The sequence below is a fragment of the Spermophilus citellus genome (genome assembly GCF_964194105.1).
Source record: "Spermophilus citellus genome assembly, chromosome: 14".
Taxonomy (NCBI): domain Eukaryota; kingdom Metazoa; phylum Chordata; class Mammalia; order Rodentia; family Sciuridae; genus Spermophilus; species Spermophilus citellus.
The window spans coordinates 96,273,279-96,288,882 of NC_138194.1; the positions used below are offsets into that span (position 1 = coordinate 96,273,279).

Genomic DNA, 15,604 nt, shown 5'->3' on the forward strand with positions numbered 1-15,604 from the left:
TCATAGACTTGAGATTGACACACATGCGGTTCCCTACCTTGGGCATGCAGATCACCAAATGTCCTGTTGTCTGCGACCTTTTAGCAGAGCTGCTGTCAGGTTTGACTTCTGCAGGAAGGACAAGCTGAAACGGCTGAAAATAAGCCAGAGACATCAGGACCAAGGGCATGTTACTGAGAGTTACTTTGAGAGATATTTTCATTACAAGTTCAAGATGCACTGCTCAGTTAGGAAGTGTGCCCAAACTTATTAGGAAAAAGTAATACCTGAGCTGGGCTTGATCTCTATGAACGTTTTACCTATTTTAAGGAATAATCTAAAGGATGGTCACCAATCACAAACAGTGAGACACTCATTTGTCCATTTATGCTAAGAAGTGGTTTATAGATACACATTATGGTTGCCATGAATGAAATCACTGACTAACTAGATATTTATTAAACTTTATGCATGGACCACCACACGTGTGGCCATGATATCAGCTTTTAAAAAGCCCAGCTCGAGACAGAGTTACACTGCCCATTGTCCCAAGCTATGCAATGGTCAGCACTCATTTGCACTTTATACCATTCCCATGGCATAAAAAAAAATAGTACTCTGCCTTTTTTCCCCACTAATATTTGCAAATTCTGAGGCAACACAGCTCAGTTCAAGGCTTATCTTTTAAGACTGTTAAGAGTCCCAGGGTTCCACTTACCTTTCCTTTGACCATCACTCGCACATAAGTTGGCTGCACGTCAACCTCGATTAAAGAGGTGTCCATATACCTTCAAAACCAAACAGACCCAATATTATAATTTCCAAAAACAGTAAGTTTAAATAAGTACAAATACAAATTCACACTTAAGCCCATTTTAAGTGAAGAAAATTTAAAATCTCCATGCTAAACAGTTCTTTTAAAATTAGTTTTTAATTAATCCCTAGAACAGAGGAATGCCAATATATCAGCAATTTCATTTTAAGACCTATAAGTATACTTGGCATTGATTGCCCCTAACCCCAAAATATCTGAGGTCTAAAAAACCAGAGGTTTGCCAAAAACAGCTTGCCATGTGCTTTCATGAATATTTTATTTTAAGCCCCTGCAACTCAAATAGACAGGCGTGCTGAAGCCACTGGGCCTGGGCCTGCAGCCACAGTGCTGCCTGCTCAGACCCTCTCCAGACCTGCAGCTGTTCTGCAGCTGTGCTGGGACCGCCTCCCCTGGAAAAAAGCACGCTTCCTCCCTCGAAGGACAGCCTGCTGCCAGTGATGACAGTGACCCCAAGGTCAGGTGGCCACATTTTCCTTGTCTCATGAACAAATGGAAGACCTCCATTTCACATTACTCATGGAAATAAGTGGTTTAACTGAATAATTATCTGTAATATATTTTAAAATAGAGGACATTAGAACATACAGCAATGATTCAAAAAACACCAACATTAAGGCAGGTAAGTCAATATGGGGGTTGCAGGCCCAGGCTTTGGAGTCACACAGCCTTGTGGGAATTGACTTCATGGCTTCCTGCTTCCTTACCTGGGTTCTAGTTCCTAACCCCTCAAAACCTCAGTTTCCGTATCTGTACAGTGAAGCTACTGATCATGCCTCCCCCTAAGAATGCCTGAAGGCATGTGCACGGTGCCTATCTATACTTAATGAAGTAGCACTATATGTGATTTCATAAAATAATTTCATAATAATAAAAATAGGAGCAAGGTCTCTTACAACTTAATGTGTAATGTTGCCCGTGGTTAGGGCCCCCTAACGTGTTCGTCTGTTCCTATCTGCAGGACCCTTCTCTGTCTGAAGAGATCTTCTACCAGTTCTTTGTAGAGCAGGCTCCTTCTCAGACTTCAGTTGTCATTGCTCATGTCAGCAACGTCCCTGACCAGCCCCTCCACCAACCACAGAGCCACACAGCATTGGGAGCTCTCTTCTCCTTCTGTAAGACTCGTAGATGTCTCTTACTATCCACCCTCCCAGCCACAGGGGAACTTTGACGGTATACAGAATATGCTTACCGTCTCTCCTCGCCCAGCATACTCTAAGTTTCTACAGATAAATGCTGAGTAAAGCCAGGAAGGATACATGACTGAATGAATTTAACTTCATGTACATTCTCATGTGCCAAGATAATAAGGAATTTAAATGTAAGTCATTAGACAGAATCATGAGAATAGAAGGGTTTTACCATAGAGGAGAAAGACACCACCCCGAAAATCAGACTTGGGGAAGAGGAAAGTTTCCACTGTAGAAACCTTATAATATATATGTATTAGTTGTGGATGGACACCATACCTTTATTTTATTTACTTACTTATTTTTCATGTGGTGCTGAGGATGGAACCCAGGGCCTCACACTGAGCCCCAGCCCCAGCCCCTACAGGAAACTGTTAATTTTTTTTAATTTTTTACTTCTGAATAGACAGCAGCCAACAGAGCCACAAATGAAGGGGCTGTGTGTACCATTAAACTGCAAAAAGGAAAAAAAAAACCCTAAAAGTGGAAAGGAGTTCAAAGGATGAATCGTGAACACTTAACGAAACCCAACAGAAACGGCTGCTTGGGGAGGTGTAGTGTTAGAGGACATGAAGCGGCTGGGAAAGCACTGGAAACTCGTTAAAAACAGGTGACAGGCAGCAAGTGGTTGGTGGGTATGGGGAGTGGGAAACACAGCTCCCTCTCACAAAACGAGGGCCGAAAACCCTGCTAATGTCCCTCAGCTGGTGAATGAATAGACAGAAATGTGTCATCTATCCACACAATGGAATACTATTTGGCCAGCAAAAGGAAGGAGGTATTTGATACATGCTACAACAGGGATGGACCCTGAAGACATTTTGGTGAGTAAAAGAAACTCACACATAGGCTGCGTGTTGTATGACTCCATTCATATGAACTATCCAGAACAGGCAGATCCAAGAAACAGAGCTGGTCAAGAAACCAAGAGTGACTGCTTAGAGAATATGGGGTTTCCTTTAAGGGTAAGGAAAACATTCCAGAGCTAGACCATGCTGATGATTATACAACATTGGGCATACACTAAATACCCAGAGTTGTGCTTTGAAACAGTTGAAAAGGTGAAGTTTATGTTCTACCTATTTTACTACCATTAAACAAGCAAAGACCTACGGATTTATGTTCTGACTTCTGTAGCCACGATTTGCTTTGGTGAGACTCACCCTGTGACAATGTACCCCTCCTGGGTAGTTCCAGGTCAGTAGCTCCTCCTCCCTCCCAGGGTTACCGAGAAGTTCAGTAGAACAGAGCACGTTCTCTAATGTCACCGGTGACACTCACCCACACTCACTGACCCCCACGATCGCCCTCGTTTCTCATTCTAACATATTTGTGGAGGCCACGAGGTGCCACCAAGAGGTGCCAGGCACTGACTAGGTCGGTGCTGGAGATGAACAGGCAGAGCAAAGCTCCTGTCCTGACCTCAGCTTTGTTAAGACACAGGTAGATTTGTCAGATAGGAACCCAAAGCAGGAGAGGTGGGGAGAGCGCTGTGCGGGGCTACTCCTGTTTGAGTCAGACAGTGGGGCAGGCCACCCTCCCCATAAGGTGACATCTGACCAGGTGGCTGGAGGACAGGAGGCTACAAGTCACAAGGACACTGAGGATGACAGCAGTGCAGGCAGAGGACATGTGTGTGAGTGGACCCTGAGGTGACCCTCAAGGACAGAGGTAGTGTGACTTGTGACAAGGAGGGGTACTACGGGCTGAGGGCGGAGGGTCAAGCCATGGCGTCTTAGGAAGAAGAGAGGAAGGATGCTCTGCTGTGGTGATGAGAGGCAAGCAGGACACCCTGGCCACCTGCCCTGGGGAATAAGGCGTGGGTGAGACCAGGGGGAGGAGGAGGGACAGGCAAGCTCCCCAGTGATCAGCCTCAGGTCTCCAGGGGCCCGAGGAGGGGCCTGACCACCTGCAGCTTATTATTATGTCAAAGTGTTTGGGAAAAACACAGAGGACTATGGAAGTGAAGTGGCAGTCTTAAGAGCAGAGAGGTCCCCCACTGCAGCAGCATCAGAACACCGCAAAGCTCTGCGAATCACTTGACTCTGGGGTGTTCCCGAGCTGATAGTCATGGGACTGTGGATTCACTCATTTTTCCTTTCATTTTCATGCTTTAAAAAATTACAGTAAATTCTGTCTTGAAAAATGAACGTTTCCATTTAACCACGTGGCAAACCAAATTCCATTTCCAAATGTTTCAGAACTCAAAGGTCTGCTCCTGAGAATGCAAGCAAGCGAATGCCATGAGTGCATAAGGAACTGGTTTACCTGTAGACTGCCAAGTCCACGATGATCTGGTTACGCTCTTCATCATCTTTCAAAGAGAAGTCAAGTCTAAAAAGACAACACATTTGGAGAATGTCTTTCAGCTACTGTGCTGGTGACCTCACCACGTAACCAAGAGTAAATTCGATAATAATTTAATGAAATTCTCCAATTACAAGCCTACTTTGGTAGTTGGACAGTAAAATAGCCATATTTATGTTTAAGTATCAACAGAAACGTACAACATGTCAATAAATCACTTACTTCACGTCGTTTACATGTGAGACTCTTAAGGTAAATGACATGCAGAAAATTAGCTTTGGTGCAGAGATGGAGACATCTGGTGGCTAAAGTTTTCTTTCCCATTTCATCCAAGTTTGCTGGAAGCCACCTACAGCACTGGAGTTATTTAGGGAAACTTAAATGGGACATTTGCAGTCCTTTATCCGACACTCTATTCCTTGGGTTTCAAGAGCGCTGTCGCCTTTCTTTCCCTTGCCACTTGTCCCTTCTTTTGTGACTGACCTTTCCTTTGCCCTGGGAAGGTGGACATGCTGCCAGTCATTTGTTACTCTATTTTATAGATGAAGAAATAGAGGCAGGATTTCAGGACTGTAGGTCTTTCAACAGGACTAGACTGAGTCATGGGTAGAACTTCCACGCTGTTAACACTCTACCCACAATTCCTTAGCAATTCCGTTTTCTTTTGAGCACCTCACTAATCCAACTAAGAACCCAAACTAAATTGTCTGGAAAAAAACAACTGCAGATGTGGCTGCCAGCAGTGGTCGCTGGGGCGGGCCCTCTTATAGCTCCCAAAGATCCAGCCATACAGACCTCTTCAATGTCTCAAATGACCTGTGCATTCCTTGTCCCATACAGGAGCCGTTTTATGTCCTGTCCCTTCTAGGTGGACTCTTGTTCCTCAATTCCCCCGCCAGCCAGCTTGAAAACTCTCCCTTAAGAGAATGTCACTGAAAGTCACTTTCAGAGAGGTTGCTGTTCATCCTCACTTTCTGCCCCCCCCCTTTGTCCCTGGAAACAGAACCCCTAGGCAAGTGGCTTAAAGAATGAAGACTACACCTTCCAGCCCCCTGAACTCAGGTGTGGTCATGTGATTTTCACAGTTAGGGAATGTGTCCAGTGGCCCTTTCTAGGGCTTTTCCTTCAGCAAGGGAGGGGGTGCCCTCCTGCTGCTGCATCACTCAACTGACAAGACCAGATTGTGGGAGGCCAACACACAAGCCACGCCCACTACTTCACAAGCTTCCGGAACTGTCTGGGCAAGAGGGAGTGCTGGCTTCTCCTAGGGTGGTAGTGAGGAGGCGATGCAGAGCGGCAAGAGTCTGGGCTCACTGAAGGAAGAACTCCTGAGGCTCACTGATCAGAGAAGAATCCAGGACACACCCCAGGCTTTGGTCAGCCACCAGGCGGGTGTTTCTCAGGGACAGGCAGAATGGTGGGAGACCAGGCACATTAGGGTGGGGGGTAGTGGAAGGGAAAGCTAGGACTCTGCGTCATATGTTTGTTATTTTACATCAATATAGTGATGGCAATGTCCGCGAGGAGGAGGGTGACCACGAGGAACTGGGCAGTAGTAGAGGGAGATGGTGAGTAATCGGTTCTTCAGGGACTCTTCCTAAGTACACTGGTTTCAGAGGCAGGTATGGTGGTCAGTGTGAGAAGAGTGGTGGTCTCACTGGGGGTCCACAGAGGGGTCTCAGTGGACTTTTTAGCTCCACAAAGCAGCTCCTGTCACAGCGTTGCCTGCCTGCAATGCCCGGCCTATCTGGACCTGCACTCCTGTCTGTTGGATAAAGAAGGTGCATGTGAGGTGGGCACTGGAGACTCAGCCACGGCAATCACCAGAACTGGGTGAGCACGGGTGGCACATCAGACTCACCCCTGACGGCTATGTGAACTCAGGCGAGTCACTTCACCTCTCAAGCTCAGGCTTAGGAGCTGTGGAAAAGAAACCCTGCCTACCATGCAGGATCGCCACGAGAATGAGCGATGCCCGGGAGCCACGCCACACTCTGCCTCCCTCATGGTGATAACAGCAAATTAGATGACGGACGCAAATAGGCTTGGACTAATGAGACGAAGCGGACGAGATCTGGTCCACAGGCTGATCTCCATTTAGGCTCTGCAAGGCCTTTCAGCCCACGTTCTCCTTCCCAACTTGCAGACAGACAGAGTAGATCAGATGTGATTAGACTTGAGGATTCCCAGCTTGAATAGTTTTCCTCTCTAATTAAGTTTATTGAGATATTTATTCCAATTTCTATCCCTGGCTCTCGAATGCTTTGCAGATGTGTTCCAGAGGATAATGTAGAGGTAAAGGAGAATTGTAAGTATTCTCAGCCACTTTGTTCATGGCAGAATTTAAGAATTCATAAAAACAATAACAGCACAGTGGCAATTTTCAGGCATAAAATCGTATGTAGTCCAAAGTTTCATGGAATACATAAATAAGTAAGATTCCATATGGCAAGGTCATTTTCTGGATGTCAAGAAAATTATGTACTTGAAAACATAATAGATGTTGGGCTTTTAAGTGTACACAAAATGACATTATTACTAGACTCAGCCAACTCGTTAAGAGTGGTCAATTTATTCTTAGCAAAGCAAACCTGTCACTGAAGCCATCGTGACTACCACCCACCAGTGTTTCCTCCCCAGGTCCTGCCCTGTCCTCACGCACTTGGGCTCATTGACATTCAGGGCCTTCCCATCTTCAGTGATCAAAGTCCGTGCCGGTTTCACATTCTTCTTTTTTTCACTTAATAGGGGGTGAAAAAATAGGTGGGGACAGGAGGCAGTGGGGAAGGGAGAATAAATAAAGAGAGCATAAAATCAATTAACATGTTTTTGTGAAACAGTCTAAGAAAAATTGACCATATATATAAACACACCAACAATTCACTTATGAAGTCAATTCCTTTAATTCTATGCTGGGAATTAAAAATCAAACCAGATTTTTTATATGGTTGTATCTAAATCTGCAAAGCAAAAATGTGACCAAGACAATTTGCCAGATAATTTGAATGGGGGAAGAAGACTCTTTTTGATGAAATGCCCATGAATATTTAAATGAGTCTTATTTTATGCATGATTTACCCAGATAACTGTCAATTCTCCATTTGTGTGTAGAGCTTCTGCTTCAGTTAAAAGTATAATTTTTAAAACACCAAGTAGAATCCATTCTACAGACATAAAATTACCATTACATAGGATCTATATAAAAAGACATTTCTCACAGCATTATTTGTATTTGTGGCAAAACCCAGAACTATTGTGGATATCTACCACTGGAGGAATGATTGGGCCCATTATGGTACATTCACACTAAGAACTATCTTACAGCTATTAAAATTGGGTTTGCTCTTTCCATAGCAACCCACAAAAGCGTTCACCATGTATTTAGAACAAATACATAAAATATAAGTCTTCTGTTTTTTAAAGACCCCAAGTCCTACATTTGCAGAGATGACTTACACAATTATAGAAGGAGGAAAATGTGTGGTGGCATTGACCCAAGTCTGTTAACTTCGGGAGAGAAGGAAAAGGAAAGAGCAGAAAGGAGAATATTTATGGAATACGTGAAGTAAATTTAGTCTGTTATTTTTATTTTAAAAAATTACTGAAAAAAATATTTTTAAAAACTTCAATAGGCACACGTGGACAAGATCTAGAAGATGAAATGGAAAAATTTGTTGAGATGATGGGATTGTAGGCAATTGTTGGCCTTGAATTTCTATTGTCCTTTTAATAGAGATTCTGCGTCAGCCAACTTTATTTAAAAATTCACTCACATTCTTCTGCATCTTAAACTGAGCCTCCAGATCTAATTAAGCTACTATTTCAATGACTCAGGACAATTAAAGGGTATCCAGAAATATCTGGCTTCACCCGACACTCTCTGGACAAGAGCAGAATTAGGATGAGTGGCTGGCCTGGTCCCTGCCTTTCCCCAGCTGGTGAAAATACCAGGCGACCAAAGAGCCACATGTCCACGGGCCCATGGATTAGGCAGACTATGGTCCACTAAGCAGAGGGATTCATCCCTCCATCCAGCTCAGCCCAGCTCTTTTAGGTATCAGAGAGAAAAACAATTCTGCTGATTTCAGGCTCAATACTATACAGATCACCCCCCCACACACACACACACACACACATAAACATGTGCATGCACACGTGTGTGCATGTGGAACGGGGTAGATATGTTAGAAATACCACATACACACATTCTGTTTCAAGTGACTCTGAAGTCTGCAGAGGGTTTATCTGATTCTCTTAACAGCACAGTGGGTGGTAAAACAGGTGGAATAAGCCTTGCTTAACAAATGAGAAGGAAGGTACTTGCCAACATCACAGAGAGAACCAGTGACCAGGTCACAACATTTTCTGATGTTATTCCAGTGCTCTTCCCAGAGCAATGGTGACCTCTCTACATACAAAATGCCATGTTTTAAAAATAAGTGATTTATATAAAACATGATTCTCTACTGTTGCACCATCCTATGTTTCTTACTAATGAAAAAGCTTTATGAAAGCAGAAGAGATTTCTAAATCCTTCTAGTTGCTTTTAGTTGATAATCATAGGGGATATATAGTGTCTAATTCATCTCATTGCCATGTAGATTACTATATTTCAGAACTAATTGATCATATTCTCAAGCTTGTGCATTACAAGTATTCCCAGAAGTGATATTTTTAAAAGTCATTTAAAAATATTTTACGCATTAGACTTAAGCAATCACGTGAAATAGAATGACACAGGTCAGGTCTATCTTCGGAAAAAGTACTCTGAAAATAACAGCTTAAGCATCCTAACTTCTAGCAAATCATCAAAGTTTATCTAAACACATCAAAAGTGGAATCATACTGTTAAATATCCTAAAAAGTTATAACATAAAAATAAAAAATAAAAGTAATTTTAATTCTTCATTTTGAAAATTAATAGAATAGACTCAAAGGAGCTCATTCGTCTCACAAAACAACATTTTCCTCCGTACCATGATAACGAGTATTTCTAACCTAACCCATACTTAGCAGATACATATAAATGGTTTAAAAAGCTAAAGACATACAAATAAAACCTGAAATTTCATAAATTGTGATGTTCTAAAGAAGGTATTTAGATGTTAATGAATGTAAGTCAATACAATTCAATAAAATGCTGTGTGTAGGAAAAGCAAAATCTTTGTGTGAGAGCTAACAAAGGCTTAACACCTGATGGATAAAATAATGTGTAATTGTGAAAATATAATGTAAGAGTGTTGCCAAACTCTTGGTGATAAGGGAAAAAATGGAATACCTTAATTTTTCCTGATCTTTTCGTTGTTTTTCCACATGTCTAAGAGTTTCCAATCTAGATTCTGGAGTATACAAGGAAGGTTTATTCCAGAATTCCAGGTCATCTTCACTTTCATTTAATTTCTTTTTGTTGTATTCCTCTTCTTGTGTTTCTGGTGCCTGGAAGTGGTCTATGGTCTCTGAAGAAGATGGGCTAGGAAAGTCCAATAAATACGGAGCACGTAAGACCAAAACTGGAGCTATGAGTTTCACCCTTAATGCTGCCCTTGTATCTTATACACCTATTTTTCCTCATCAGCATGTTGCCTTTGACTGACAGTGTGTCTCAGAGGGTCTAAGCCAAGTTGGAGGACATACTTTCACAGCACTGAGACAGGCCCTGGTCCTCTATCCTCAGAACATGTTGTATCAGATTCGAGGGCTCATGGTCCTGGTGATGTGCTACCTGGGAGGCCTTGTTAAACAATCTAGCTGCCTGGCCCCCATCACAGTGCCTTCAGTAAATCTGTAGTAGGGCCCAGGTATCCTTGCGTATTTTGCAGGGGTTCTGATGATAGGCAAGCGTCACTGAGCCGAGCCATCACCTCTCCTGCAGAGCTGCAGCCATCAGCGCCACCCTCCCATGCTGCTCCAAGTGCCTGCTCACATTACCTCCGGGTCCTTTAATGATCTTCTACCTCCAAAATTTTCTTGAGGGAAACACAAGGATTTCTGTGGTGTGGCCTCTGCTTGCTTTATTTTTCAGGGTTAACTTCTGATTTTATGACTTTAATATGGTGATGGTTCTCTGATTTCTCTTTTATCCCCATTTGTGGACTGTCCGAGAATCAAACATTGTCTCTATACATCACTGAATGGGTATTACATGTGATATTAGCATCCATTCAACACAAGCTCAAGAAATATTTGTTGGGGATCTCCTGAGTGCCAGGCATCAGAGACAGGGTTCCAGAAAAGACAGAGCAGGACACTGCTGTCAGGAGATGAGTCTATTCTAGTGGAGGGAAAGTGACCTCGTTCCAACAATGTACACTGGGTATGATCTCTTGCCTCTTCCTGGAATATATACTCTGTTAGAAACTGATATTAAGTGAAAAAGTTACCTGAAGCTTTTATTACCAAGTATTTCAAATAATAAGTACTCAGTAAATATTGATTTTGTTGTTTTTACTGAAATGAGATAACATAAGAAGTTTGCTTGGATGATCTGAGGTGAACTAAGATGTTTTTTCAAGGGATTATCCCAAAACATTGGAACATGAAATTTAAATACTATAAATAGATTATTGAATAAAATTATGCTTAGATTCTTTACATATTATAAAATGCAATAAGGTATCTTAATAAGTAAAATAATATAAATCACTGAAAATAGACACTTTCTATAATTCTTTATGGTATTGAAAACAATCTATGAAGGGGATCTAATATTCTAGCTAATTGTTACTAAAATATTGGAACCTTACTTAAGTGACTTCTTCCTGGAAAGTGACTACTTGGTCTACTTTCACCTTTGCAATCTAAAATAACAGTAGGAAAAAAAAACTAGAAAAAAATAACTGAATTTAAGAAAAACTATCAGAAATGTCAGCTAAGAAACATAAATCTTCAAAGGCAAAACACACATAATACACGTAGCTGACTGATGGATGGAGCGGACCAAGCACATCAGGGTTTGAAGAAAAAAAAATCCCCTTTGACCACCCCCTCCAAACCTGCTTTCTCAGAACCTTCTTCTCAACCATTCGCAGATCCCACAGTCCTATCTGCACTCTCAACAAGAGTCTCATGTCCGCTAAAAGGTATTCAAAGATACACAGTTTAAGGAAAGCTTCAGACTTACCTCCCTCTCCCAACAACCCCTGCCCCTCCACCTGGCCCTGGGAGATGCCTACTGGCTACTCCACCCCTCACTGCTCCTCTATTCCTTACTCCTGTGTCCTAGCTCACTGGGGTCTTTGGGTTCCCCTGCCTTCCGGGTCTAGGCTTAGCAGGATGGATGGGGGAAGTTGGTGAGCATCTTTCCTGTGGCCACTGCTGTTACAACCTCTCCATTGCTGCTCTCTCTGGGGCTGGTGCCCAACACTGGCTTCTCTGCCTTGCCAGCAGCTTGGTTGTTCTTAGACAAACCAGGAGAGTCCTCCAGGCATTGCCCCCTGTCAAAAACAGTCAATGGACCGCCTGGCTGGTCAACTCCTGTGACAACTCCTCAGCTTATGCCACTGGAGATTCACCTCACAGTTTCTTACCGTCGTCACCCTTTACAACAGTCCCACCTGGCTCCTTCCATCACTTGCACTTGGCCTGTGGGACAGTCTCAGACCCTTGGCCTGAGAAATGCTCTCAGTGTGAGTGTTCCCACTGATGCCCTTCAGAGGGAGAGGTGCTTTTGGTGCTTAAGTATCAACATCTCTATCCTGGGAAGAGGAACACCCTGCTGCTCCTCCCTAGCTAGCCAATGACTCACTAGTCCAGGGAGGCCCCTCCAGAACACTCAGGCTTTGCTCCTATGGGCTGGATGGGGTGAAGGTGGTGAAGGACCAGCCAGCCTTGCGGGGGAAGCAGATAAGCATCTGCAAGAAGCCCAGCTACAAGTTTCTACTAAAATACAAGGAAAGGATGAATTTCAATTTGTGTGAGTTTTTATAAACCAAGATTTGCAAGTAATCCCCAATAAATGTATGTGCCTACTATAACCTTGAAGCAAAACAACCAGGAAAAAATACAGTGAGAAAAGGACCTAATAGTATAAACTCATGAACACAGGCTCAAACACATCAATAAGGTAATGACAAAATTAATGTAAAAATGCAGTAATAAACATATTATGGATAAAGTATATATATTCTAGAAATTCAAGGATAATTTGATATTTGAAAATCTATTAATGTGATTCAACACATTAACAGTAAAACATAATTGTCTCAATAGATATAGGGAATGCATTCAATAAAAATCCAATGTACGTTATGATTAAAAATCTTCATGCCAGTTACTCTGGGGGCTAAGACAGGAAGTCAGCAGATTCGAGGACAGCCCTGACAACTTAGTGAGACCTTGTCTGAAAAATAAAATAAAATACAAAAATAGACTGTGGATGTACCTCAGTGGTAGAAGGCTTGCCTTCCCTGTGGGAGGCCCTGGCCTCAATCCCCAGTACTGCATAAAGGAAACTTTACCAAACTACAAAGAAATCATTTTACTTAATGACAAGGAATTGAAAATGGTTTTTTAAAATTTTTTTTTTTGGTTATAGATGGGCACAATACATTTATTTATTTATTTATTTATTTATTTATTTATTTATTTATATGTGGTGCTGAGGATCAAACCCAGTGCCTCATACCTGCTAGGCAAGCACTCAACCACTGAGCCACCACACCCCAAAGTATTTTTTTTTTTAAAGTTGGGAATGAAATACTGATACCCCTTCTTACTTCTGTTATTCTATCCCATATTGAAGATCTTCCTGGATACCATAAAAAATAATAATAATAATAAAGCGGAAGCAGAAGGATTGAAAAACTTTTTTAAAGTTGCTATTTATAAACTATGTAGTTTCATTTTTTAACACAGAAAACTCAGGTTATCCTATAGGCTACTGCAACTTTTAAGGAGGTCAGCAAGACTGTTTAATACAGCATCAGTATCCAGAAATCATTTGTCTCTTTATACATCAGAAAAAACCAATTATATTTTTTATTCTATTCTACAAGATTCTTAGGAATAAATCTAATGAAAGATGATGTAATACCTTTATATGGAAAATTTAAAACCTTAGTGAAAGACTCAAAAGAAGATCTAAATAAATAAAGAACAATTCCAAAGTTCAGCAAGGAAAGAATCAATACCATGAAGATGTCAACTTTGCGCTAATTAAATTAAAAGCAATTCCAGTTAAAGTTCCACTAGGGGTTTGGGGGAAATTTGATTAGTGGATGCTAAAATTCATGCAGAAGGGTAAAGAACGAAGATCAGCCAAGATCATCTTGAAAAAATGAGAGTATCTCCTATCAAATACAAGATTCATTACATATTTAGAGAAATTCAAATCAAGTGGAGGGGCTGCTATGCAGCAGCCAAGGGGCACCAGAAGTACACCCATAAACACAGGTTTAGAACGACCTGGTGAGGACGACACTTCTTATTAGTGGGGAAAAGAGCATCTTAATAAGTGGTGAGGAGCTCCGGGCTTCCTATCCAGGGAGCATGGAGCACCCTACCCTCAGTGCCAACAAAGGCTCATTCCAGATAGTCAGAGATGACACTGGGGGTTAAGGAAAATTCCATTAAAAATAAGGAAAAAATAAGTTTGAGTATATTCATATTTTTTAATTCTACAAGTAGAAGTATTTATAATTAAAGACACAAGATAGACTGGGAGAAGATATGTGTAAAGAATTTGTATTCAGAACATTAAAAAACTATAAATCAGGAAGAAAAAACTTGCAACTTATTTAATATAAGCAAAAGACAAGGATGGAGGAAATATGGATGGATATAAACATATGAGAAGATAATTCAAATTCATTCTAATTATACAAATGCCAATTAGGTTAAAAAATTAGGTGCTATTTAATAACAAACTTTGTTAACCATATTTTAAAACAATGCAAGTGACCATGCACAGAGGGACAGCTGCTCCAGGGCTGCTCAGCTGGCACTCACTGGGAGGGCCTCAGTCTGTTAAAGCCGTGTGCATTCTGATCTGCCAGGGCCAGAGAACCACTGGCTGCTAAATATTTTGAATATTATCTCTAGAATAAATTAGAATTTATTCATCCAATGAAATGTTTGTTATTCCATAATTAGGATGAATGAATTAGTTTCACCTGTCTTCTTCGGCATAGATCTCAAAAACATGTTGAATGAAAAGCAAAGCTACAGAAAGATGCCATTCATACCAAATACATGCACACTCACTCACAAACTGCTCTTGTTTAAAGAGCCAGAATCATGTTTTAAGGGCATCAAAAATATAATGAGGTCAATGTATATCAAATATATACCAAATTCAGGATGGGAGACACCTGAAGGAAAGAACTGGATTCTCAGCACGCTTATAACTCTCTTAATGGCATTTCACTGTTCTTTCAAAAAGATGCAAAGCAAACATAAACAATTGTCATTTATCAACTTGGGTAGTGGAATTATAGCTTCCTATCTAATTACTTTTAAGACATTTGTCTATCTCTGAAATATTTTATAATCATATTTTCTAAGTTATAAGAGAATCTGTTATCTAAATATTTAAAGCTTTCACTGTATGGAATCCAATCAACTGACTACAGTTTCAATTCACTTAAATAGCATGAAAAATTCAGATTCATAAAAAAAGATCAATTAGAGGGTTATTAATCTCATTAAAAGTATATTCATTATATAATTCACAAAACAGAATGTTTTGTGATGCAATCAGAATTATTCAATTTATAAGCACGTGATTTGCATTTAACTTTTCTAAGATATTCCTACTTTATAAATCAAAATACACCTGTTAATTCATTTTTCCTGTACATCTTTTATACAGATTTCTCTGAGGATAATTTTAGATGCAAATTAAAGTTGCTAGTTAGAAGAGACACTTTTCTCTAAGGGAAGAGAGCCTCCTAGAACTGTCATGAACTATGGGATGTTCCACTTCCCCCTCCAAAATTATATCATACTTTATTCTTCAAATTAATCTTCTGCAATGTAAGTGGTACTGTGAACACCTTGGGGAGAGGACACAGATGGCTGGCCTAATAAGACTTAACTAGAAGCAAACTCGGGATTGACCTACGGAGCAGTGTGGATGTCTGTGTACCAACGCCCGTCAAAGCCCGGGTCCCTCCGCTTCCTCCTGTCTTCCTTGTCCTGCTGCTCCTCCAGCTTCCTCTGGGCCTCCTCTTTGTCTTTGGCTCTTCTGAGGCAGTAAGCTTTTTCCTGCTCTCGGACTTGCTGCTCAACCACTGGATAGTTTTGCAATGCCTGGATCCTTTCTGAACGCTCTATTTCTTTGCCATCCAGCCACTTCAAT

The 15,604-nt window shown here is 41.3% G+C and overlaps 1 protein-coding gene across 1 annotated transcript in view; it reads right to left on the bottom strand.

Annotated features, from left to right (window-relative positions):
* DNAAF11 (dynein axonemal assembly factor 11) overlaps positions 1-15,604 on the bottom strand; it is a gene marked incomplete at its 3' end in the record, with an annotated part of 84,326 nt that overhangs the window by 37,197 nt on the left and 31,525 nt on the right. The window contains exons 5-10 of the mRNA XM_081266375.1: positions 15,368-15,597; positions 9,587-9,778; positions 6,971-7,048; positions 4,270-4,335; positions 698-767; positions 38-133 (exon numbers count right to left, since the gene is read on the bottom strand). Of these exons, the coding sequence (XP_081122501.1) occupies positions 38-133; positions 698-767; positions 4,270-4,335; positions 6,971-7,048; positions 9,587-9,778; positions 15,368-15,597 (732 nt within the window). The remainder of the gene's footprint in view (positions 1-37; positions 134-697; positions 768-4,269; positions 4,336-6,970; positions 7,049-9,586; positions 9,779-15,367; positions 15,598-15,604) is intronic.